At 42.5% G+C, this 26,869-nt stretch overlaps 1 protein-coding gene across 1 annotated transcript in view; it reads left to right on the top strand.

Annotated features, from left to right (window-relative positions):
• fam172a (family with sequence similarity 172 member A) overlaps positions 1–26,869 on the top strand; it is a 149,733-nt gene that overhangs the window by 37,706 nt on the left and 85,158 nt on the right. The window contains exon 7 of the mRNA XM_053326109.1: positions 21,610–21,828. Coding sequence (XP_053182084.1) covers positions 21,610–21,828 — 219 coding nt within the window. The remainder of the gene's footprint in view (positions 1–21,609; positions 21,829–26,869) is intronic.

The raw sequence follows: 26,869 nt of genomic DNA, 5'->3' as shown, positions 1-26,869 counted from the left end.
TTATATACATATGTATTGTTACATCTTCATTTTGTTCTCAAAATACATATCTTGTGTTAGTACTGCCTTTTATGTGTGTGTGTGAGGGACAGAAAGAGAGAGAGACAGATTGATTGACAGAGACAGAGATGCCTTTAATGTATTAGAATAGCCATATAATAGAGAACAGCATATTAAAATTCCATTCATCTTTCTTCCCCATGTTCACTCCGCCTTACTCATCAGATAAAAAAATCATCAATTATTAGTCTGATAATAAAAGTATAGTGAACCTCAGTCAATGCAGCATTAGAGCACAAAGCTCTGACTATATGCAAAAATAATCTTCCCTTAACTATTGCTTGCATCTAAATGTGTTTGTCCGCATGTGTGTTTTTTTTTGTGTTATGTTCTTTCTCATTATGCTACTTGATATTTTTTATAAGAGTCTTCCTGCTCTCCACTGTTGCCAGTTGTACCAGCGCTAGCCTTCTGTTACTAGCAGAGCAGGGTATAGCAGAGTAGACTTGGAGGGTTGAATCGGGATAATGAAGTTGTCAGAGGCGTGTAGTATCGAGGCTGATGGGAGGGCCTGCCAGGCAACCAATAGTGAGGCTGCGTCTGTGATCAGCCGAGCATGATGGGAGACCACCCTGCGCAGCGAGTGCTGAGGCCTGGCACAGCCCCCAGATCAAAGAGCTGGCCCTCTAATACACCAGCAATTAGAGAGATGCTCCAGCCTAACACTCACACACACAGAAATTTGTGAGTGCACAACCTCATACACTTACACAAAGTAACATGTGGATGCACACAAAAATAAATAAATACGGTTAGAGACAACACTTTCAAATGTGTGGCGATGCACACATTTATACAGTGCTGTTCTGTATCATGAGTTAACCAAAAAATGTGCTGATGCATAGTTGCACACAAACTAATAAAACACAATATAACAGCATGCATAGACTGACAGAGGAAGTATAGCTAAAGAGAGAGAGAGTGAGAGGGGAATTAAAAAGGAAGACAAACATGTCTTAGTTGTGTGAAGATATTTTTTAGCCTTTCATTCGCCTATTTTGCGCTTCCCCACCAGCATGTCTGTTTTCCATGTCCATGTCCATGCCTGTCTCTTCTCTTCTTCATCCTCTCTGTTTCTCTTTGTTGCCCTCCTTTAGTTAAAATATCTCATTAATAACCACTTCTCTTGCCTGCCTCCTGTTAGCCTCCAGTGTTAGCTTGCTGCTCGTTCTCTTGCCTCGCCGCCTCTCAGTCTTTCCTCCCTTTCCTCTCCTCTCCTCTGCTCTCTCCTCTGCTCTCTGCTCTACCCAGGGTTCTTGTTTGACATTCAAGAGTGGTGCAGTGAGACTGCAATATCCTACATACAGATCTCTCTCTCTCTCTCTCTCTCTCTCTCTCTCTCTCTCTCTCTCTCTCTCTCTCTCCCTCCCCCCGCTCTCTCTCTGTCTCTCTCTCTCTCATTCTCGTTTTCTTTCGATCTTTCTCTCTTTCTCCCTCTCATTTATTTCACCATCAGTTGTTTTCTTTTTAACCATAATATCCTTCACCCCGCCTTGCTCCAGTGTTTTTAAAAAAATACATTTTATTAAATGTGTAATGTATGTACATATATAAGAATGCTAATGAATATTGTTATCTCCTTTTTTGCTTCATTGTTCTTTAAAAACATCTCTGCCAGTCTGACAGAATGGGTTAGAAGACAAAAGGGGGTTCTTCATGTCCAATTGTTGTCTATTTTCCATTGGTTAATTTAAAATGCTGATGCGTCCTACCTCCGCCTTGCCTTGTTCCTCATTCTGCACCATCCTGCTGTGTGTCCCTGTAGCTTTGTGTGTATGTGTGCGCTCGTCTGCAAGTGTGCGGTGCTTGAGGCGCAACTCCTGTATGCCCCGCTGACTTCTTGGTGAACTCCTCTCCTGCAGATTAAAATAAAGACAACGAGTGGAGGAGGCCAGATGAAGAACAAAGTTTTGTGTGTGTGTGTGTGTGGGTGTGAGTGTGAGTGTGTAGTTGTGTGTGGATGTGTTCAGGAACAGGGTGGGGATATCGGTGTGTTTATTAGAGAGACTGATGTGTTACCACATGAATGAGTGCACATATGTGCTTGTGTCTGTCCATGTACATATATGCGTGTAGTTTGTGTGAAGTTCCTTGTGCTTTTGCTTTTGTATGGAAGTGGCATATGTTGGCAGTGGGTGGCAGTGCAGGAAAAGCTGGTTCGCTGGTGGGGAACCTGAGTCACTGCATTCAAAGAAAAAAAAATTCTCCTTATGCTCTGCTTGGAAGACGTTGATCACCCCCTTTATAAAACTTTTGTTTGCCCTTTATTGACAGCAGAAACATTCTTTTTCTGGTAAAGTCACCTCTTACTAATGAGATGATTATATACCAATTTATACAAAGCAAAATCAATTCATACAACTTGTGTGTTAATTATTTTATAATTATTATTATAGAGGGCAATAATGTGCGATTTTTTTATTTTAATTGTGCACTTTGTAGGGGTCAATTAAGTGAAACATGATTTCTGCACTGATTTAGTGGTTATCATGAATATTGGATAACTCTGCTGCTAAAATGTAATGCAACATATACTCTACTTGTTTTCTCGTTTCATTGAGTGTGTGTGTGTGTGTGTGTGTGTGTGTGTGTGTGTGTGCGTGTGCGTGTACACTTGCAATAACCAGATTAACCCTGATTAATCCATAGTAAAAGCCCGTCAGTATTACTTGGGGCATAAGATGCCTATTCCCATGCCGATATTTGTCCGTTTTATGTCCAAGAATTAATAATACAGAAAGTATTTCTACAGATGTGGCAAATTTTAATAGGCATGCCTAACTTTCAACAAGATCCTCTAAGTTTGTTAAATTGGATGGTTGAAGGTTCAGAGCTTAGGGCAGTTTGCTTTTTTGTAGCCGGGGAGGCGCTACATAATGAGAGTGAGAGACGAATGATTACTTGGCATGGATCTACATATAGGGTCAGAACATGGGTTTAAATGCTGGGGCGCCAACTCTCTAAGGGAGTTTTGTGTGTGTGTGTAAAAGAAAAAAGAGAGACAGCAAGGGAGGGAGAAGGGCAGATGTTATATTGATGGCACGCCACGCTTCTCTTCTCTGTCCTGAATAATCATGATCCCGAGCTGATGGGGTGCTGCTTCAAAAAGATGAGAGTATGCGTGAACTGTGGATGAACTGGAACCTGCATATGAACCAAAGCTGGTGGTAGCCCAGCCCTGCAGTCATCCCGTTTCCCCAGCCGGGGAATTCCTAAACCGGATTGACGCTAAAAAGGGAGAGTTGGGTGGCGGTGGGGTTGGGGGTTTAGCAATTTCATATCTTCTTAGATGCATGCACATGTTAATAAATTGTTGGTGTGATGTTAATTAAAAGAAAAATGATAATTTTGTTTATGTGTGCATTTGGTTACATTTTATTTGTATAGTGGGAGAGAGAGATACTCAGTCAGGCTGGCCTGGCAGGTGACACTTATGTTTGTTCGGGGCTGCTGTGCTAATAGGGATGCCCCCTGAAACCCAGTTCACCCAGAAGTGGAACCAGTTCTATAATTTTAAGAAACCAGGGTATTTTAAGGTTGGTTCTTCTATCTGTACTTTTTTACATTTTGATGTAATTTATTATTATGCCGCATCCTCTCATCTCTGTCCTGTTCACAGGCTCAGCTCCTCCACACACACACACACACACACACACACACACACACACACACACACACATGCAGGCACGCATGCAGGCACGCACACACGCACGCACACAGACACACACGCACACACACACACACACACACACATACACACACTCATGCGTGTGTCAATCTTCTATCATTTCTATACCTTAGATTTTAGTCTGTCACACTTGCCTCCCTTATGGTTGTTGTATGGTGGTTTTCTGAATAATATGAAACTTGAATGACAGATTCTAGGACAAATATGATGTCTGAGCAGCAGGGAGTGTCTTCCCAGATCAGACAGATAGGTGGCAGTATACTGTCAGGCTAGATCTACTCTGTCTCTCTCCCCTTCACTCCCCCCTCTCCATCTGACTTAATTGGGCTCTGTTTTGTTGTCAGTATTTCTTCCCTCTCTATCTATCTGTCTGTCTATCTATCTCTATCTGTTCGTCTGTCTGTCTTGCTTGAGTTTCATATTAAAAACAGAAGAAATCGTATATACCATAATTAATATCATAGAATACACCTACCCATCTCTTGAAGAGATCTTTATTTTCATATTATCAAGTCACGGATTGAGCTGGATTTCTACCTTCATGGTCATCTTCAGCTCACACCATCACACTATTTTCATCATTCATCTTCTCCTCTTGATCTCCCTCCAGGCTATCTTTCCATTTCTATGGACTCTTCCCTCATCTCATCTCCCCTGCAGGTTCTCCCTGCTTAAATGCTAAAATGCAGTGATGTTAGCAATCGTTAGTGTAGACGGGGCTATTCATTCTACTGTGTCTGATATAGAGTCTATAAAAGAGTGGACGGATAAGAAATTGTAGCACTGCATACCAGCTGTGACTCAGTACCATCAACTTAGAAATGATGTGAGCAGATAAATGCAGACACGCATATATATACACACACAGACGCACACACACACTGTTTGCCCAGATCAAGGCTGTGGCTCTGAGGGACTAGAAGGAGATCAGGCACAGAGAGCCTATGGAAATAGATGGCTTTGTCATGAAACACCCACCACTCTTCCCCCGAGACACACTGCTGTGGTGGTATCCTCACCTCTTAGACTTTCTTCTTGTCTTTTTCCATTCTCTTGTACTGTAACCTGTATCTGACCACAAACAGACAGACATACACTTCTCTCCCTCCTTTTCCATCTACCTTTATTGTCCTTAAGCTAAGCAGTGTTTGTGGGATGGAAAGAGGAAGTTATTTTTAGTTATTGTTACTCCACAACTTAGTTGTGATCATTAACTTAATCTTCAATAAACTTTACAAATGATTAATTTGCATTAACTTTCTTTTTAAGTGACTGTGGTCAAAGTCACTTCCTCACATTACATTTTAAACACAATTTTAAATTAAAATGTATGAATCCATTCCTTCTTTTTGTAACCATCATTATATCCATCCTTCTTCCCTTTGCTAAACTACAGACTGTGATGAGCACTCAGAAAATCCCTTTATTGTAAGTTTGCATTAAAAGAAGAATTACTATTAGCTAACTGTTTGTTGTGTCACTGTGAAAAAAATATGCAGGATTTAGGACTATTAACATACTGTGTACCTCCATCCTACCCCCCACTGTTAAATATGTTTCTATTTTATTTTTTTAAAATATGCTATCAAACAAAGATGTGCTATATATGGCAGGTATCAGGTAAATATATGTCATTCAGTTTAGGAAGTAATGCTTTTTCTTCTCAGATTTTTTCGTACGTTACATTGCACAATAAAATGTATAGAAATCTGTTAAACACGACATTTGAGTATGTCAGCAGGTCAGGGTTCCTTTCCAGAGATTCGCATACATCCTGCAGCTGAATGAGCAAGAAAACAAAACCTCATCTTTTTTTTAACATCCTTTTTCTTTGTGTTTACTCTTCTTTACATAGTATTTGCTTAAATCCTGTTCACTCACACGCTAAAATGCACCGGATTCAACATCCAGTTTCATTCCCTGTCTTCCCTTTCTTTATTCCTTTCTTATTTTCTTTGAAGCTTGGGAGCAAAACAGTTGTATGAAATGTTTAAGCCTCAGTGTGTGGCAGATGAAAATAACACAAAGTAAAACCGTTGCAGTCACCACTATTACTGGACACCTGGAGACTGTCCTTTCTGCCTTTCAATCGCTCTCGCTCTCTCTTGCACTCTTTTTTCACTCTGGTCATGTTAGCAAACCCACCGTAGGTCTGCATCATAAGCAGATTATGAGTAATTGTAAGTGTGTATGTTTTTTGAAGGGGGGTGGTGCACGGGTGAATGGAGTGTTCCTCCCCCCATCAAGTGGCTTTGCCGTCCCTGCTCGCCACCCCACTGAGCTGGGTTTGATTCTGGCAGTGGCAGCTCTGTCAGAGATCAAAATGGGCACTCCCCCTGTTGCATTCCCTCTCTCTCAGGAGTATCTATATGGGTGATTGGACATCTTCTGTACTTGCATACATGCTGGTCATTGTAAGCACACATGCATAAACACACACTGCAGCTTCTACCTTTCACTGTGGTACCATACAGAGAGTGGTCAACCTTGTAATATACATATTTGAATTCAATATGTATTTATTTATTTCAGTACATCTATTTTTTGCATTAAGGTTAGATGTTGAGCCAGCCCTGTGTCCTCTTTCTCCACATATTTCTCCTTCTGTTTTTCCATCCACCGATTCCCACCTCACACCTGGGAGAGTTGAGGGTCTGCCGTGCCCAAGTTGACCACATGTTTGCAGGGTCAGCCAGAGTAGCTGGGTGAGAGCCAGCCCGCTGAGAGCCAGGGCCAGGGCAGGCCAGGGTTTGGTTTGACCAGCAATGAGACCTGGAGTGCTGGTAGAATGAGATGGAGGAGGGGGTGGGACCGCGTAGCTTGTATCCTGCAGATTCGAACGATACCATGTCCACACACAGGATGGGCTTTTCAACATACCACTACCCTGGCCGTGACTCCCTGAACTCGGGAAGTGTGTGTTACAACTGTGTGTGTGTGGTGGTGTGGGGGGTGGGGGGGACAATGTCAGAAAGAGGCATGCACACTTTTTTCTGATGGGTAATGGCAGCATAAACTTTTCACCCCACTTTCTCATGTGATCTGACCAGCATTCCACGGAAAAAGCATGCGCTTTGCTCCTGTGCTGAGTGTGTATGTGTATGTGTGTAGCTTGTGTGTGTTTCTGAGCTAATAGCAATAAGAGCAGTGGACTGTGGATTACCTCTAGTTCAGACAATTATCTTTCCACCAGTCAATTCAAGGTCAGTTTTACAAACCCATTTGCTTGCCAGCAAATATACTTCAATCTGAATGAAAGCGCTGTTTCAAACATCTTAATATATGTTTTGTTTTTCTATCTCCACCTTTTATAAATTTACATCAAGTATGTGCTTTAGTTTTTATAGTGCCTTAATATCATGTATATTTTTCAGGAGGAGAGTTGTAGATTCTTTCTAATTTTTTTTAATACCAACTGCTGCATGGGTTCTTCACATGTATGTGTGTGTGTTCTTTGAGTTTGTTGCTCTGCCTAATAGCTCTGGCAAGTGAATGAGGGCTGATGTTTGGAGCTTATTTAATAGGCAGTGCGCGTGCATGTTTCTGCGCTTGTGTGTGCTCATTCTTTAGCAGTGTGCCACGTCTCAAGCCCCTTTTTCTTGGATAATTGTGCTGCAAGTCCTCAGCCTCCCCTTTAGCCTGAAAACCAAGCTCATTGCGGCCCCCAAAGAACCCACCCCCCCAACCCCACAAGGTAGGGAAAAAAATCCCAAGTTGTCCTTGTGCATAAAAGTAGATTCTACTCTCCAACACCTTTTCAAATTAATATTTGTGATGGGCGCCATTCTGCCAGTCCCAGTTTCTGTTCCCCGCCTTTGTTCCTGCGTTTGATGTAATGGAGGCAAGGACAAAGAGGAGAGCAGGCAGAGTGTGTGAAAATGGTAGTTAAGTGGGCTTAAGGGCTCCTTCAGTACCTTCTGAAAGGCCTGGACCCTGAATAGGACCCTCGCACTGCTAAGCTGTAGTGCAGTAAACAAGACAGGTCCAGCACAAAGGTGCGTCTCAAATGAGCACAGACACCCTCCTCCTCTTTCGACTCACCCCGCCTCACCCCAAACTCCCAACCAACTCTGACATCTGGCCAATCCCAAGATCTGTCTTAGACCTCACTCATCTCCCTCCCCCTTTTTTTACCCCCTTCATTTTTATGCTCTCCTTCATATCTTTTCTCTTGTTCTTTAGTGTTTCTCTGCAGTCTCTTCTGGTGTGTGTGTTTGTGTTTTGTTGTGCTGGTCCCGGCTGGACGGCTTGCTTCCCCTAGCCTGCCTTGTCCCCAGTGCTTGGGCGGTTCATCTCTTTTGTTTAGTTAATTGCAATGAGTATAATGTACTAGTCTCTCGGAGGTCCACGAAAGACAATTAGACAATCCCAAGAATTTAATGAGACACCACCAGCCCAATCCCCCATACTCTGGTTTGAGAAACACCCTGCTCTCCATTGGCACCGACTGTGATATAGTGAGGAGGGGGTTGCGATTCAGGTCGCTGTCTGTGTTTGTTTGTGTGTTTACCAGATTGTTAGTAGCCCATCAGAGAAATCACTAGAGAAAGAAAAGACCCAGAGAGATAAAATACAAAGACTAAATAAATAATATAAAAAATAAAAAAACGAGATTTTAATTCTAGATTTATATGGTACATTTCCAGCCTTCTACACCATGGAATTCTCATCTGAAGAATTGCTCTTCCTGGATAGGACAGACTTCCCGAGAATGTCCATGTAATCATTAAGAGCGATTATCCTGTTCACCCGGTGAAGGGACAGAGCACTTGACAGTGTCATCCCCGAAAGGAAGAGGGATGGCTGGGGGGCCTGGGTGATAGACGAAACCTTGGGTGGCCCTTTTAAGGACTTCTCCCCACTTCTTTCTCTCGCTTTTCTCTGTCTTTTTTTTCTCTCTCTATTATTTCTCCCATGGTGTTCCCTTACTCTGTCTATTTCTGTCTCTGTTTCTGTCATACATTCCATCCTCAACTTTTTCCAAGACCTCTCTCTGGATCATGCCAAGATAATAGGAGCAGCCTTTAAAACAGAAGAATTATCCATAAGTGATTCATTACATCTCTTCTCACCTCACATGGAGATTAATTAATAATATCACTCTGCCACTGTCAAGTGCCTGTAATTCACAGTCTTAAAACCTACACATGTACCACATCATGAAGGGACAAGTTTTTTCTCAGATTCCTCTTGTTTTCCTTTCCTCTCCTCCATTCTTTCTCTCATTCTTTTGTTTTTTTTCTTCCCTGGCTAATCATGGTGTTACAACAAAAGACGAGGCTCCATTATTGCATGTGTGCGTCCCAGAAGAAAGGAAATGAGAACGGGACAGAGGGTGGCCGTGGCCTGACACCGCACTATTAATCTTCCAGTAAAGCCTTGTCAGGCAGAAACGGACACAAATGGATCACTCCCATTAACTGGGGGAGTGTAGGTAAGGGCTTTAACAAGCGTTTACCAGAGTCCATTTTCTCACTAATGAAGAGGGGGAATACGCGACCTCCCAGCCAAACCTGCCAGACCGCACTTAAAGGCCTGGATGGAAGAGAAAAGGAGAGATGAAGAAGAGCCAGAGGAGGAGAGAAGAAGATAATATGTGAGCCTGGATAAAAACCTCTGCTTGCAGTGCTGATACAGTATGTTGAATCAGGTGTAGTGAGATGTTTGGTCCACCCCCAACCACATGGCAAAGAAATGCCTCTGCCATGGTGCAGCTGTATTCTCGCCTCCAGGACCTTCTGAACTTCTGTCTATATCATCACGGCTGCTTCCCACCATAATGCAAGAGAAATCAGAAAGGTTAAATACCTCTTGCCTTTCTGAAAGTCCTGCACTGTCATCTTATCCCTTCCTGCTAGCATGACCACACACAAGCTAAACTGTAAACAGCCATTTGCGGCTACAATAGATTCAGACTCACAGTTTGTCCTGTGGCCCTCCTTCCAATTTTTGTAATGGATATTCAGGCACAAGGGTGCACAGTTGTCGCATTCTTTGACACCCCAGTCTTTTGGGAAAGAGACAGAGGGCCCCTACGATAGGTGTCATCTCATAAGGGGTTTGCATTTATGCGCTATGTTTTAAACATGTGTCTGTCATCCTCCCGAGCTGTCTCCCGAGCTGTCATGTCTGTGGCCAGAGTTCTGTCCACACAGCCCTGAAACCTGCTGGTGCTGTGGCACAGCTCTCCGGGATGTCTCGGCATCACAACCGCACTCCCAAAGGGCTGTGGGTGGGTTTTTTTTTATACATGTGTATATGCGTGCCTGGTGTGTGTTTGTATCTGTGACTGAGAGAAGGAGAGAATTGGACATTGAATTTCTAATGCATGATGTCCCTTGTCCCTTGACATGAGCTGGATGGGCAAGTGATGGTTTGGAAAAAGCCACATGATAATAAGAGATGTGCTGGAAATATATCAAGGATCAAGCTGTGGTGGCACAGTGCAATTCATCACCGCCCCTCCAGATGTCAATGTGTTTTAGTTTAAGTCTGTGAACATACAAGCATATTTTTAAATAATCAGAGAAGTTGCACTGAATATGCCAATAATGGATCTTTCTTCTCATTTAGCCACAGCAGCAGCAGAGTCCATGCATGTGCTGTATGATTGTCTTCCTGATTGTTCTTCTCCTCAGCCATGAAACCCCTGTGTGAATAGCTCATGTTAGGTTTGCATCAAATGGTTGACAAGGCAGTGATATCACTGGATGGATGCATTTGGCTGTTATTTTCCTTTGTGCCATGCAGCTGTTAACAATGACACCCGTTTCCTGACTATGGCCAGATTAGTGGAGCGACTGTCACTATGACCCAAGTGATGCCAGAGAGTGAGCAAGAGAGTGAGAGAGAGGAAGAGAGGTGCGGCCCAGCCCGTTTGTCTGTTATCACAGTTTCTATATTCCACAGACTCCCAGGGGAGACTACGAGACGAGAGGAAGACTTCACCTTCCTCCTCCCAACGCCGCCCCCCCCCCCCCTCCCGACGCGACTCTACCCCTTCTTTCCTAGCGCTCCCGTTCCTCAGCAGCCCTCCCCTCCCACCCCTACGCCCCAAACATTTTTAATTATATCTTCTCCAAAGTAGTGCGGCTCAGTAACCAAGGAGCTGACATTGATGCATGTGCTGATAAATCCGCAAACACTGGAAACAAGATTAACAAAGATTTTGAGGAAAGGGTGACAGCTAATTTTGCGCAATGGTCGGCGCCTCATTCAAGAGTGATGTTTTTGATAGAGCGAGCCACGCCTGAGAATTCATGCCCCACGCTAAGGGAGGGGGACGTGAACGTAGCACGAGTAGTTCCGCGGCATTTGCACTTTTTAAATTGTTCCTTTTTTTATCTTTTCCTCTCCCCGCCATTTCAGTTGTCTGTCGTAGTCTTTCAACCCCCCCACTGAGCATTGTGCTTGTTTGTTTGTTTTTTCAGTTTTTTCATCATGTTGAAACTTCACATAACGCAATCATGTCCAACATAATTGGATAATTCACTTTACTTGATTGTCAACACATTTTGCCACACATTCCATAATTCATATTACTGAGTGAACCAGGAAACATAGGAAAACATTAACTGATCAATATGATCATTTTTCAAATTTTGCTCAATAATAGCCACAATAATGGCTAAGGAACAGACAAAACATTTGTTCATCTTTTTTGTCTGTCTGTAGGCATTTATTCCGGTGTGTATGTGTGTATACGTGCCAGTCTAATCAGTGTGATCTAATCAGCAGTGTGTATTGTGGAGTCGGTGACATGCCACTCCAGGCCCGTGGCCCTGGTGTCTCTGAACTGACTCTCAACCCACTGAGACACCGATACACACTCCTGAGAAAGATATCAGTCTGCCTCATCACACACACACACACACACACACACACACACACACACACACACTAGGACACAGAACAAGATAACAATCATACTTCCACAGCTGATTCCCTGTTTTCTCATCGAAGAAGCCACACCACCCTACCTCCTTCTCTTCTCTCTTTCTCCTCTCTGCAGCCAATTTCAGGTCTATACAGTAGAAACATCTTCTAGATTTCTTTTGTTCTTTTTTGTACCTCCTTTTTTCCGTTTTCTTTTTTCTCCACCTCTTTATGTGATGTCTCCCCTCTCAGAATTGCCTCCCCTGTCTTCATTTGTAGGCAGCTGACAGCTTCTTTCACTTTTTCTTTGTCAATTTCTCCTTCTCGCTCTCTCTCTCTCTCTCTGTCTCTCTTGCTCTCTTTTTCATCTACCCCCCTACCCCCCCCCCATCTGCTTTCGCTTTTGTTTGTTCGGCCCCTCTCCCATCCCAACTTGATAATGAGGAATGCAGTGTGACCCTGACCTCCATCGGCCCTGCAACCACCTCCGACCCTTCCAGGTGACCTCCAGTCCCTGTTTTGACAGCTTGATTAATTACCTAGTGTTATGATTTATGAGAAAAGCAGAATGTAAAAATAATAGACAACAGGTGGTCTTAAAAAAAAGTAGTAGATTTGAAAGAGCTTCTAGTGAGAATTGTGGTGGCGGTGGGGTTGAGGGGGTTGGTCTGTGTGTGAAAGAGAACTGAAGAGAGAGAGGATGTGTTTTACAGCCGCTTTCCATGGCTAATTGCTTTCAACCGTTTTTGAAGGCTGCATCGGGTTAATAGGAAAATGTCTATTGCTCCATGCATGGTTTCCTTAGTTGCCATAGCATGGATTTCTCCACGTGTATTTGGCCGTATGGTGAGAGGATGAAGGGGATTCCAACATACATGCGTAGCTCCATGTGTGTGCTGTGGAGCATAAACCCAGCCATGTGGTAATGACACTATGGAAAATGTGCTGGGACACACACTCATACACGCACACAAATATTCTCTACTACCCCTTTTTTCTAAGATACATCCTGTGAAAATAAGCAGAGTAAATGGCAGGACAGGGAAGCCACAGTGTTTACCCTTAACACTTCAAACATAGCTTGTGATTGGCTATGGCGACCTCCCCTGACTCGAGGACCTGTGGTGCAGCCCCACTTAGAGAGAGGTCAGACTCTCTTGGACTGTTGGACTCTGTGTGTGTCATTGTGGTTGTGAGTGTGAGTTTGCTAGTGCGGTGGCCTTCAAATTTATTGCCGGTTGCATGATTGTAGCCTGTCACACTCTCACAATATACAATGCCACTGCAGATAGAAATGAATTTACACATATCGGATATCAGAATTAATCTCGTGAAAGGTCACATTTAACATGAAATATCTCACACACACACGCCTCACATAGCAACAGTCAGCATTGTCAGCAGGACCACCAGTTCTCTCTGTGGCTCTCCCTCCTAGGTCACAATAACAGGGCAGGGGTGAAGGGATTCCTCTTTGACCTTTGACCCATGGAGGTCATAGTGTTCCTGTGATGTTCAGTAAGATTAATACCCTGGATGCAACAGCATGGTCTCATTATTCACTGACACAGTGTAGATTACTGGGAGATGACACCCAACGCAGCACTCTGACACATTTTATTCAGGACTATTAAGTGCTCAAAAAATGAATTTCAAAATAAAATGAATGGCACATTCCACATGGCAACTATTAACTATTAAAACATCATCACAAAGTTATTTCTTTTTTTTTAAACAGATGGATCTACTGTACTCTAAAAAAAAAAAACTTTGTAATTTACCATGGCACACACATGTGCTTGTCTATTATTATTTCCTATAGGTCTGTGCATGCACATTCTCGCATACATGTGTTCATATGTGTTTAAATGTGTCCTGCCATTGACCCTGGCTGACTCAGTCTGTACATATGGCCATGCGTCTCACACCCACCGTGTATTAATGCGCGTTAACTCACTAACTACCTGTCCAGATGGTGAAGTAGAAACATTCATCGAGGGCGTACTTTAAGATTTTGCATGTTGGTGGAATGTCTTTACTTCAGTCGAGCTTACCATAAATGCACAGTCACTGTTTGTTGTCATTTAGTGTCGATAGTCATTTTTATCATCATCAGAAATTGATATTCTACTGTTATGGCAGAGGTCACGTGCCTTACTTTTGTCTAGTCTTATGTAGTAATGTATTTCTTGAAATTAAATGAGCATTCCCAGCGTCACCAGCATCATTATAATCATCATTTTCATTTGAGATCATATTCCTTCCTTCCTAGGACTCACTGAACTCAGGCTGTGTCTTTCTTCCTTCCGTGCACAGTTATTAGTGGCCTTCAGGACAGGGTTGCTCCTGGGACTCCTCCTGTCTTCCTTCTTTTTGTAGCTTTTCTCCCCCCCTCTTCTTTCCTCTTTCCCTGATTTATACATTAAATAGTTAGGCAGGAGGGCAGGGAGGCACCTATCATTCCATGATCTATATCTCTCTGTGCCCTCATTAAAAATACATGTGTATGCTTAGGGGAGACAATATAGAATATATAAATCAAAATGCTAACGGCATCAGAATAAGCCTCCCGTATTTATTTCCCCATAGCTTTCCCTCTGTGGGATGAGAACTCTTCCTGCTTACTGTATTTCCTTTTTCTGTGTGGCAAGCACATGTTTTATACTATAATATTAAACTAGACTGGAAATATTTGTTAATTTATTATGCAACTGATTTGATCATCAGCCCTAGAAACATTACAACATTTCATTTCATTTTTACCCTCCCTAATTGTTAAAAGATTGCAATTTAAAAGGAAATAATACAACTTTTAAGAAACATTAGTACATTTAGTTGACTGCTAAGTGACCATGGAGCCGATTTCCCATGTGGTGACACAGCTCTAAATTTCAGTCTCTGAGAGTTTACATTCACAGTTGCGTCTTTGCGAATGACACGCTGTTCCTGTGTAAAAAAAAAAGTTGACAAATGACTTGTGTAACATTTACTTGCACAATCGATAGCTCTGACAATTTCCACCTGGACGGTGATTAATGCTACATCCACCCCCAATCTACCAACCTCCACCCCCAACCCTGCACCTCCCTCTGTGTGTGTCGTGCTGAGAGCAGATGAAGCAGGCCTCCGAACTGTGTGTGTGTGTGTCAGGGAACATGTGTGCGTGTGTGTGTTTATTTGTGTTTATGTGGCAGTGTCAGCCCAGACACTTGGATGCTTCCTCTTGGATCAACCATCAAGTGTGGATAGTGACTGAGCAAAGTCACAGATTCAGTGACTTTGAGTATAGAAATAAATACATAAACGGGCGTAGGCATTACAGTGAGTGAGTTACTCAACAGTTTGTGTGAGTGTCATTATGTCTATCCTTTCATGAAGGTGCTGAAAATAGACAGGTCGGGAGGAGCAAGACAGGAAGAGAGGAATAGAAAGTGAAACAGAGAGAAAGAAATGTAAATGTGAGCATGAAAAGAAGCTGAGGCATCAGGGATCAGAAGCTGTGCTATTCTCTTCACTTCCTCCACCCCACTGCTCCACTTTGAACTCATTTATAAATATTCAGCTCCACATATAAACAATATCCAAATGAGCCCAGACATTCATGCCAAGGTTAAAAACTCTGCTGCTTATTACAGACACGACTACTTGACTAGCTCAAAAAGGTTAGCCTCTTATTATGACCTAAACTGTTTGTGCTCATTAAGATCAAGAAAAAGATAATCATTACCACCGTCTTATTTACTTTGACCAAATTAGTGAATGACTACATTAGTGAAAGCAAACACCGAATATAGTCTTTGAACTTAGAGTGAAAAGTTGAATTTAGAGAAACTTAATTAAATGTGTACTCTTTATGAGAGGAGATACCAATGCAGTGAGCAATTTGTTCAAAATTAACTCGGAGGACAGATGGGGGAGATGGAGCTTCAGTGTGTAAACATTTGTGTTGGCTGCTCAATGGATTCGTTGAGCATACAGGGATGTGGGGTTAAGCACTGTGATCCAAAAAAAAATGCAAGTTGAGCTTTTATGAGATGAATCTCATGTGTATGTAGTGTGATTTGTGCCACTTCATTCAGGCAAATCATGTCTTAACCTAAGTTGTAATTTCATCCTGTTGTCTTGTTATTTTTTCTATGTATTCCCTAAGTTTCGGTGTCGTTTTTAAGAAAGTGAAAGATAATGATATTTAGTTACATTTAGGTCTTCTCTGGCATGCCCCCTGGGTATCCGTAGTTATCAAGAGGATGATTGATTTTCTGCTGACAGGCTGATGACAATCCTGTCTCATCCCTTCTCACATCACCCCTAAGATCCACACATGTCTTTTCATAGCCCCTGTGGTATAGTAAGTACTCTCCTGCCCCTCTGCTCTCAGAGAAACATAGCTGTGTGCTCAGAGGGTATGGGGGGTCTCAGAATGGTGCTGTGTTAAAATGAGAAAGGGGGCACCGTGACTTAATCTGACAGTACTGTGCGATCTGTGTGGTATCTCAGCCTCAGGGAGAGGAGGAGTGGGAAAAAAGAGTGAGAGAGAGAGAGAGAGAGAGAGAGAGAGAGAGAAAAGAGGGGGATTGGATGGATAAAGGGGCCCTGCACGCCGAAAAAGCTCATGTAGAGATGGAGACAGACAAGGTCACACAGAGCATGGTGGCCCTGACAGAGAGACAGAGAGAGTGTACTCGTTATTACAGCATTTACCGTCCCTCTCAGCTTCTTTCTAACTCTTTATTGAAGAACAGTCTACCATCCTCCTTCCTGTAAAATGTTTTTTTATTTATATTTAATGTCGGTTTAACCACTTGTGCCTAACATGCGAAGAAAATGCAACGCCGGCGCTTTGCTTTCGCTTATTTTCCAACTTAGCCTTTCTTCTCGGTCAGCCATTGTGCCTCGTTCAGATCTCAAACCCAACTGCAGCCTGCAGACATCCCTCCCCTCCTCCTTCTCTTATTGGGTATGCCATGCTGGGTGACCCTTTCCCCCTTGTCAGTCAAGCCTTAGTAGCGAATCGGGAGCTGCGTATCGCTGAAACAAGGAAGTGGAGTGAAGGTTGTTAAGAAAAGGGAATGCTGCTTGCCCTGATCTTAACAGCCCCCCGACAGAAAAACTAATAAAATAAGCTGCCCAAGAGCCAGTTTTGATAGACGCCTATAGACTGCACGCTGATTCCTGAGACATTAGATGCATGCGTACGGATACACAAATGCATTAAAATAGAAGTGCAGTGTGATGAAGAGCGTTCATATGCTCCTATTCAGCAAACAGCCACACATACAACCTCAAATTCACGCAACCATACCATCCACTTTTCTCACTGCATGCACCCGTGACCGCTATCAGCCATGCTTTGTACCTGTCAAGTGCTGTCCTTTTCCCTGTGCCCAAAGCCCTGCTCACTACATGAGAGCTCTCACATCAAAGCTTCGCTGAGCTCCACACGCACAGATGAAACACCCTCTCACTCCGGCCGCCTTTCTCCCCGCTCCCGCACATTAGACACATTTCATTTCATTACAACGCCACTGGAAAAATAGAGGTGCTGCTGTCTTAAAGGGACATCTTATTTACTCTCCCTCGCACTTGTGCACTCACTCACATGCAGACATAGACACAGGCACACACGCTATTCGCTAATAATGCAACTGGAAGGGAAAATAATGGTCTGTTACCATCAAAGTTCAAAGTGGACAAACGACATTCATTTTAACCATAAAGAGGACACATCAGTGCCATCAAATAGTATTGAAAATATTGTTTAGACAGTATGTTATGGCCTTAAATTTGCAATAATAAATCATGACTAATGCACAATATTTTGTTTAATTACAGCTTCATTTAGGTATTATTTTTCTTTAATTATAAAAAATTCCCAATACCTTTCTGATAGTAAACAGAGTTTGGTGTTTTTTTAAGAGCTTCACAATGCTGCAAGTGGATAGATGGAGTGATGATGGAGGAAGGGTTTCATCACGATGATGAGACGAGCGCTGGTTTCCGTAGCAGCGGCAGCCTTTGTTGTGCTATCTGGTGCGGGACAGGCCGACAAAGGAGTGCTAAGGAGCGTCCAGAGCGGGGTGATGGGGGTCGGGGTGCCCCCCCTCAGAGGGGTCGGGGCGACCCTCTTGACCGCTGGCCCCAGGGCAGGGACTCAGTGTGGTGGTGGCACAGGGGCACCCACAGGGCATGGGAAGAGACTTAGCCTGCACGCTGCAGCAAAAAGACAAGACTGACCCAACGCTAGAGGACTGTGTGTGTGTGTTTTATTTGAGACAGTGTGTGTGTATAGGACAAAGACAAAGTGACCCAATGTTAGAAATCTGTGTGAGAGAGATTTAGTAGTATAAAAAGCAGGGTGACCTAAGGTTTGCAGTGTGCATTTGTGTAAGATTCAGACTTTGACAGCACATCACAAAACAATGATCAGACTTAGCCAGTGTTTTCAGAGTATGTGTGTGTGTGTGTCTGTGTGTGTGAGACAGTTGGCGCAAACACACAAAGCCCAAATGACCTACCTTTAGAACAGCGTATGGCAGAAAGATTTAGTTGTCACAAAATCCCATGAAGACTTCAATGATGAGCATTAGTTCTGTGGGAGAAATTAGTTGCGTGGGATTTCAGTCGAGATGACTTTTGTTGTGATTTGGCGCTATATAAATAAAGATTGATTGACTGATTTGAATTTCATGTTTTTTTCTTTCAAAACAGTTATTTTCTGTGTACATAGGTTTGGTATATCCAATTAGCCAATCATATCGTCAAGTCATAGCTGATTTTAATCTCTTATTATACATAAGGGGAAAAACACACATTTCACATTAAAAAAAACACCCATATTTTAATTTCAGTTTTAAAATGTATTTTAAAGAAGAAACTTCCCAGTTGCTTTGTTGTGCTCAGTCCACGTGCCTCAGACTCATTGTTGTATATTTGGTTGATGGAGAGAGAAGAATAAGAGGAGGAAGTGGCTGGGCAGGGAGAGCAGTGTTGTCCTGACATCAAGTCAGACCTCTCAGTGTTCAAATAAATGATGGTTTCCGACATAGAGGTGAACTCGGCGGCCCTTCTCCTCCAGACTAAGTACGCCGACGACACTGGTAGCCTTTACAGCAATGTTCTTCTGGGTGACTAGACAGCTGAAAGGGTTAGCACTGTTAGCTCGGTTAGGTGTGTTAGGCTTTCCAAAGGAAAGGCCATAGGCTATAGGCCACTCAGGGTTGGCATAAGAACACTAAAGATGAGGAACCAGGCTACTTGGGCCACTTGAGGTTAGCATTAGAATGCTTAAGGCCAGGGAGGGTTATTGACCAGTTTGGGTGAGGGCAAAGGCACTGAAGACCAAACACGGTTGTAGGCCACTCAGGGTTAGCATCAGAACATGTGGACCAGTGTTGCTGAACCATTAACTTTTGGCCTTGTGAACCAGGATTAGGGGAAAGGAGAAATGCACATAAAGTGATGTGATGGTGGTTGAGTGGAAGACGCTTTTCCTGTTCTGGCTGTCCTTCTGTCTAATTTGGAGAATTTATATACAGTGTTGTATGCCCCTTATTTTGTCTTTGTTTAGTTTTTTAAAAATATACATATTTATATTTTAGTTTTGAAATTAAACACACATTGAATAAATTGTATCATGTGCTTCTGGTGTTTATGCCACAGGCTGAACTGGTCTTGTCAGTTATTTTATCAGGCTGCCACCAGTGGGCAGTGCCACAAAGCTGGTGTGGATCCGATTAGACTACATGTCTCTGTCTCTCCTTCCTTCTCTATCTATCTTTGTCTTATCATTTTACTATCCATTTGTCTCTTTCCTCTCTGTCCCTCACTCTTTTTCTCCTTTTTCTCTCTCTCTCTTTTCCGCTCTCCCTTACTCGTTCCTGTTCCTCTTTCATCTGGTCATCCATCTGTCTGCATGTGCACTTGCGTGTCTGAAATTCAGTATTTTTGTGCAAATGTCTCTGTGATGTCTGAAGGCTATATTTAATCTCTGTTATAGTTCCTCATCCATTACCTTTCCAACTTTACCCCTACTGCTATATATCTATGTACAAACACTTACAAACTCATGAAAATACAGGTAATATACCTAGATATAAATAATTTGCCAAATTACCTATTTTTCCTGCAGTGTAATCGAAAAAATGAAATTTAAATTGATTAATTCATCATCTAGTTGCAGCTCTTTTTTAATATCTGAAATACATTTCTTGAATTTTTAGTGACATTTTAAAGCTGAGATATTTTTTTAAATAAATACTTAAAATTCATGTCCAATTTCCATCCACTTAAAAAAGTTTCTTAAGATTAATATGAAAAATTATCATCAGTGAGCTTTACATTATAAATATACATCCAGTGAGGGAAGGATAGGCATGTTTAAATCTGAGAGGGAGTGAAAATCAAACTAATTTTATAATCTGAATAAGTGAGAAAATGTCATTTTGTCGTTGTCAACACACGGCAGGTGCTAAGAGAGGGGTGTGTGGCAGGTTTGATGTCGATGGGCACAGGAGGGACACACGTGCACACACACACACACACACACACACACACAAACACACACACACACACACACACACACACACACACTGCGTCAACGAAAGACAAGCACATTGTGTTAACACTTATTAAGGAAGAGAAGATGTGCCGCCTTGAGAAGACAGTGTGTGCAATGGCAATTTGCAGTGGAAGCTGAGCGACGCCGCCTCTCTTAACTCTCTCTCACATCTCCTAAAGGTCTTTTTGTCAGCACTGATATCTTTCATACTCCTTAGTGTGTGTTTTTGTGTGTGTGTGTTTGCACAGGCACATACCCATACGTTTGAGTCTTGGGATGTGTGTATGTGTATTCACAATGGGAGTTGTGTGTTCACAACCAAAGTGAAACAGGAATCCATCTATTTCCTGCTTAAGTTTCAGCGTGCTTGAGACAATAAACAGAGTTAATTAAAATGGCTTCAAAGTTGAAGAAGTCACTAAAGGCTACAAGAAAACTTCCTTTTCTCCATAATACACTTCCCCTCTCTCATACTCTTTTATTTAATCACTTGGGATTTTTTCCTCCTATAGAGGATATTTCTTGGTTATTTTAACTATTTATTTTATTTTTTGATATTTTGAATCAGTTATCAATGTTTATTCAAATTTTGTTTTGTTAGCGTTTAAAAAAAAAGAGTTGTTCTTTTTAAGTTGAGTTGAGTTGTGTCTATAGAAGTTTCAAGTCAGGCACACACACGTGCACATACACGCAGATGCGTATGCAGTTAGGGCTAACTCTTGCACTGACTGATGGTGGGATCGATTGGGTTTGATATTAAGTGACACATGGCCTTTGGAGTCACTAAATGCTATTCACCGACTGAAACCACCGTCACTGAATTCCAATCCCCCACTTATTTCTCAGGCTTGTCCCTGCAGTGACACTCTGATACTTTCTCTACTGTTTCTCTCTGGCTTGATTTGCATCTTTTACTCCAGTTATCTAACAGCCGGGGTCTTTCAAGTGTTTTCCTTGTATTATTTGGTCTTAGATATCCACTGCAGAGCTCTTTTTTATACCCCATGAACCCCTACCAGGGTTAAACTAAATAGCAAAGTTGCTAAAGCAAAGATTATCATGCAGTTTCCTGTCAAAGTTTTGTTGTATGTTTAAGAAATTTTAAAAAACTATAAACACAAAACAAGAAAAAAAAACACATAGTTTTATTTCTGGTCTATCTATGATGCATTTATTTTATACATAGAGATAGTCTTTTCCACTACAGACATTTTACTTTTGTACTTTGATAATATTCCTAAATTGCATTGTAACTGGTGAATTTTGAGTATTTATTTAGCCTTATGAAGCACTTCATTATAATGTACTTTTCTACAGCAAAAGATATTAAATATCATGCTGAATGCTGAACACTTAATATGAACAGTATTTGATGTAGATGATACCGATGCAATGACTCTAATTCACATACTTATGTAATCTGTTTTAGGAGGGCTACAGCGTGATGGTGCTCAACCCTAACGAGAACTACCTAGAAGTGGAGAAACCGTCCAAGTCCTCTCCTCTGCCCTCTCCGACCGATCCCTTGGATGAACCGGCTGAAAAGAGAGAACGTAAAGATGACAAAGAGGGCAAGAAGAAAAGAGAATTTTATGAGAAGTACCGCAACCCTCAGAAGGAGACAGAGACTGAACGGATCCCTATACGGGTATGTTGCAGAAGGAGGGAGGGATGGAGGGATGGACTGAGAGAGGAGACAGAAGGATAGATGTACAAAAGTAGATGTGATGGGGGAGGTGGGCAGATTGACAAGGTCGTGTTCGTTTAGGGTCATGGGAGAAGGTAGGAGTAGACATAGGTGAGAAAAGGGGAGGGAGGAATTTGGAGGAAACAAAAGTTGCAAGAAGTTGTGGAGCGGAGGATGGTGGGAGGTGGCTAGCTGAGGAAACGAGGAAAGGAAATGTTAGGTAACGAGGGAGGATGGGAGGCAGAGGGAGAAAGAGAGGCTCTTGTGTGGTCAGCCTGTGTGTGAAGAGGTTGGCCGAGCTCCAGTCGCCTCTCAGTGAGCAAGTGTTAACCACATGGCTACCTCCCTCTCTCGCTCTTTCTCTCTCTCTCTCTCTCTCTTTTTCTCTCTCAGATAGTGGGCTGGTCAGTGTAGCTCTGGCCCTTCACTGTTGTTGACCGCTGGGATTATTATCTCCTTAACACACACTCTGCAAACACACTGCAAAATTCTTATCATGTGACACTGACCACACATCCCTTAATCATACACACACACACAGATCTACACACACACACAGACACACACACACACACACACGTGGCTGGGGGCACCTTGCTTGGCCAGTTTACCTTTGTGGTCAAACAAAGGAAGCGACCCTTTTCATATATGTAGTTCCAATATGAAAATAAATATAGCCAAAGTGATGTGTGACACAGCAATAGTCCCGTCTTAATAGACAGCATTTGATTCAGTCCTGCCAACAAAATCCATTCATTCAATTTTCTGCTGTGAGAAGATCAAAAATATTTTTTTTCTGTCTTTTTTAAAGGCTCTCATTCAGTAACATGTTAAAAATTGTGGGCAAGATGAGCTACACATTGTCTTATATATTGATTATCTGTGTCTTACTGTGGTTGAAGGTAGTATAGTCATAGCAATGTATGTGCGCTATGTGTGGGCGAGTATTTGTGCGTGTGTGTGCGCGCGTGCGAAAGACGTCACTCTCTAATGTCTGACAAGAGTTAGAGCTGCTGTGGGACAAGCGGGCGGTGTGTGAGCTGTCAACGCAGGCTTTTTTTTTTTCTCACCCCCCTGGCAGTATCTTTACACACGCTCTAATAAGGGATAATTAGCTGAAGCGCTATCTTACTCTGTCACACTTCTTTACATGTGTGCTGGATCCCCCCATCATACAACTGATGAACTGGCTTTGCATCTGACATGAAGGTCCTACAGTAAACAGTCCCGAACCACTTGTAATGTAATCTAGTTAAACCAACTTGCATGTGTCAGCTCTCTAAATGGCTGATTTCATATTTTTTTTATCTTATATTTTTATTGTGAATCCAATCCATCCCATGTTGTTATGCTCGTGACGATGGGAGCTTGTATCGATAACTTGTTTTTATTTTAAAGGACTAACTTGAAGGATTCTCTTGGTGATGTCTCTCTTCCTCCATTTCTTTTTTTCTCCATATTTATCTCTTCTCCTTCTCTTTTCCCACTCCCCTCCTGTTGCCTGAAATCTCTAGCACTCTATAACGCTAGCAGTGATCGTTAACACGGTCCCAACCAAGGTTTCCCTATCCTACAAGGAAGGATGCAATATTATTCACATCTTGATATTGAGCTCAGTTTGCTTTCCTCATACCTGCATAATGCATGACAGACAGGGTCAGAGGCACTGAGACAAAGGTGATATACAGCCATGGTGTGTCTTTGAAAATATTGTGCACTTTAACAGTCTTACCTTTTCACAGGTCCATGAGATTGAGGTCAGGACAGATAGACAACATAATTACTTAAGATTTAAGAAAATATCACATCACCCTATTTCCATGTTCATTTTGTCCTGTTTAATATCAATTTCAGTACCAGTGCAGTATTCACTGAAGATGGTTTGAGATGGTTTTTAAAAAAAATCTTTCTATGTCTAATATTTCTCAGACCACAGACTAATACAAAATGATCCTCATTAGCCAGAAAAATAGGGGGTCATGTAGAAGGTTTAGATTATCCAGACAAATACACTTGTCCTTAGATTCAGGGATTGCAAGTCTCAGTATAAAGATTAATGAGTGAGCAGGTTGGCTCTATGTTGGTGCCCCTTGAATTTTGACCTTTGACCCAGAAGTCAGCAGGATGTTAGTGTGTATGACCTCGCCTCTATCGTCTACGCCTCCTCCTCCACTGCTTTACTCTCCACTTCTGTGCTTCTGTCTACCCTGGAGTAAGCGGTCACACACATACACACATGCAGATATGCAGAGACACACACATACTGGCAGACAAAAGAGTAAAAGAGGTGGAAAAAGGACTAGGAGGTTTTGACATTTGTGTGTGTGTGTGTGTGCGCTTGCGTGCGTGCGTGTGTGTGTGTGCGTGCGTGTGTGTGTGCGTGCGTGTGTGTGTACCCTTCTCTTTTACCTCTGTTAGTCGGGGTGGGTGGTGGATCAAATCAAACGTCTTTAGCAGGGCTGTTTTCATCTTTTTTAACAACACCCACCCAAGACACACACATTCACACACACACAAACCTTTTTCATTCCCCACACCTCACACTCTAACTCCCGCTGAGTTGCCAGACCACCTGCACACAGCCATTCAGTAAGACACACACACACACACACACACACACATACACACACACACACACACACACTCAAATATATAGCTTTCCTAACTGTAATATAATGAAATTCAACATTATACAAAAAAAGCTTAACTCAACACCTGTTTTACTCTGTATTTATACAAATAAGACTCATACAATTACGATATGCATTCATTTTTTATTACATTGACTCACAAAGCCTCACACACACATACACACCAGTCCCTGATAGAGTTGAGTTGATTAATACGCTTCCTTACACACATTAATAAGCTCTAAACTGCTTTTAGGATTCTTACTTTTTAGCCTTGGGTTCATAGTGTGCAACCTCTCAACCTTATCTAATCCCTCTTCTCTCCTCTCCTCCAGATCACACACCACTGGGCCATGTTTAGGGGGATGTTGATGGAGGAGGGAGAGAAGGAGAAAGCACAGAGGGAGGGATGGAAGGATAGAAAGTCTGATCGGAGGGATGCTGATGAGGATAGTGGAGGGGTGGGGTGGGGGGGCTTTCTTAGCACTTTGCCATATAGAAGTTTGGGAGTTCACTTTACTCTGAATTTTAGCAGTAATCCAGTTAGCTATTTTCTGTCAGCCAAGCGGAGGAATGGCAGGAACAAAAGGCACATTCATGGGCTTAAGAAGCTTCCAAAGAGTTCACCCAAGGCTGGCTGGCTGGGATTAGGCCAGCAGGCCCTGGAAAGAAGAAGGGAAAAAAAGAGCAAAGGGGACAAAAAACAGAGCTTCGCTTTTCTTTAAGCACCACTTATTTTTATAAATGACTGGAATACTTTTCTCTTTCTCTCTTAGTTTTTTATGCTTTTCCTTTTAACATGTCACATTGTATGTTACTTAAATGTTCAGAGAGTTGGACAAAGAAGCCTTCACTCCTATAGCATTTTGTAATAGCAGATCGTGGCTATTCCTTCTGCTCTTTTATCCCTACTATATTCAGCTTCAGTACAACTTCAAGAAAAAGAGATCTGTATGATTGAGACTTGAGAGTGTCAAATGTATTACACCTTTCCGTTTTTCCCTATATTTATTCACGCGACAGTGGAGAAAAAAATATCAGGGCTCTTCAGTGTGCTTGTGTTTCTATTCAAGGCATTGTTTAAATCCCTTGTCTTAAACCATTTTTTACCATTCACTATGGTTAGAATTGATGTAACACGGTCTCTTAGCTGTTGAAAATAGGAACTGAGAGCGTGTTTCCTAAAGGAAGAGACATTATTTAGGTACTACCTCTGCAAGACCCATTACTTCCAGCTGCAACTGTCTACAGGGGCCAGCGGAGATCCTTGTCCTTGTCTGTGTTTAGCTGATGATGTCCTGTTCCCCCATGTTCACACTGTACTACAAAATGTCATGAGGATTCACTAACATACACACACACACACACACACACACACACACACACACACGCCCACACACACCCCAAGACTTGATTATAAACATTAAGACATGGACACACAAGCACACACACTGGTAATTGTATTCGACATGGCTCTACAGTTTTTCTCTATGGGACTGGGCTCTTTTGCTCTTTGTCACCTTCACCCCTTTGCCCCAATCTGTGGCCCACAAGCAATTATACAGACAGGGTTTATTTGACCTTTGGCCTGTGGTCGTGCCAAGAAGTAAGGCTCAGCATATCCAAGGACAGGTAGGGACTTGATTAACCTCTGAACTTGGTCAGAGGAGAGGTCAATGACCAGGGCTAGAGGGCAGCTCACCTGCTTGCTGCAGAGAGCAAATTGGCTAGATGCCATCTTTGTATTTGGTGTGTATGTGTGGGAGAGTAAAAGCTTTGACCTGTGTGCATGTCTTCATGAGCTACCCTTTAATGGTGGTGGTGGTGGTGATGTGTGGCATGTTTTAATGTCAGATTTATCTTCTTGTCATTTGACTTATCAAAGTTTCAAATAGGATTGAATCTGTTAGATTTTGAATTGAGTATGTGAGCATGTCTGTGTTATGTGTAGTTTAAGTATAACATATGTGTGTGTTCGCGTACCTGTGTATTTGTGTGTTTGCTCAAGGCAGAACCAGTGTAGCTGGTCTCAGATCCCTGCTCCCAATCTTCTAGTCAGGTCAACCATCAAACACATCCATCCTGCCCTCCCTCACACCTCCCCACCCACTGAGCTTTCTCTCTCTCTCTCTCTCTCTCTCTCTCTCTCTCTCTCTCTCTCTCTCTCTCTCTCTCTCTCTCTCTCTCTCTCTCTCTCTCTCTCTCTCTCTCTCTCTCTGCACACAGTCCTGTTGTGGATACAGGCTGACCCGAATAAAGACATACACAGACACACACAGAGACTTACACACACACACAGCACCTCAGGGTCATCTTGGAACAAACACAGCCTTGTCTGCCTGCCCGCTCTCCTTTGCCTTATGTCAATTAAT

Source organism: Scomber japonicus, chromosome 9 (assembly GCF_027409825.1).
Source record: "Scomber japonicus isolate fScoJap1 chromosome 9, fScoJap1.pri, whole genome shotgun sequence".
In the NCBI taxonomy this organism is placed as follows: domain Eukaryota; kingdom Metazoa; phylum Chordata; class Actinopteri; order Scombriformes; family Scombridae; genus Scomber; species Scomber japonicus.
Note: the sequence above shows the minus strand (reverse complement) of the source record. Positions and strands in the feature narration are given on the sequence as shown.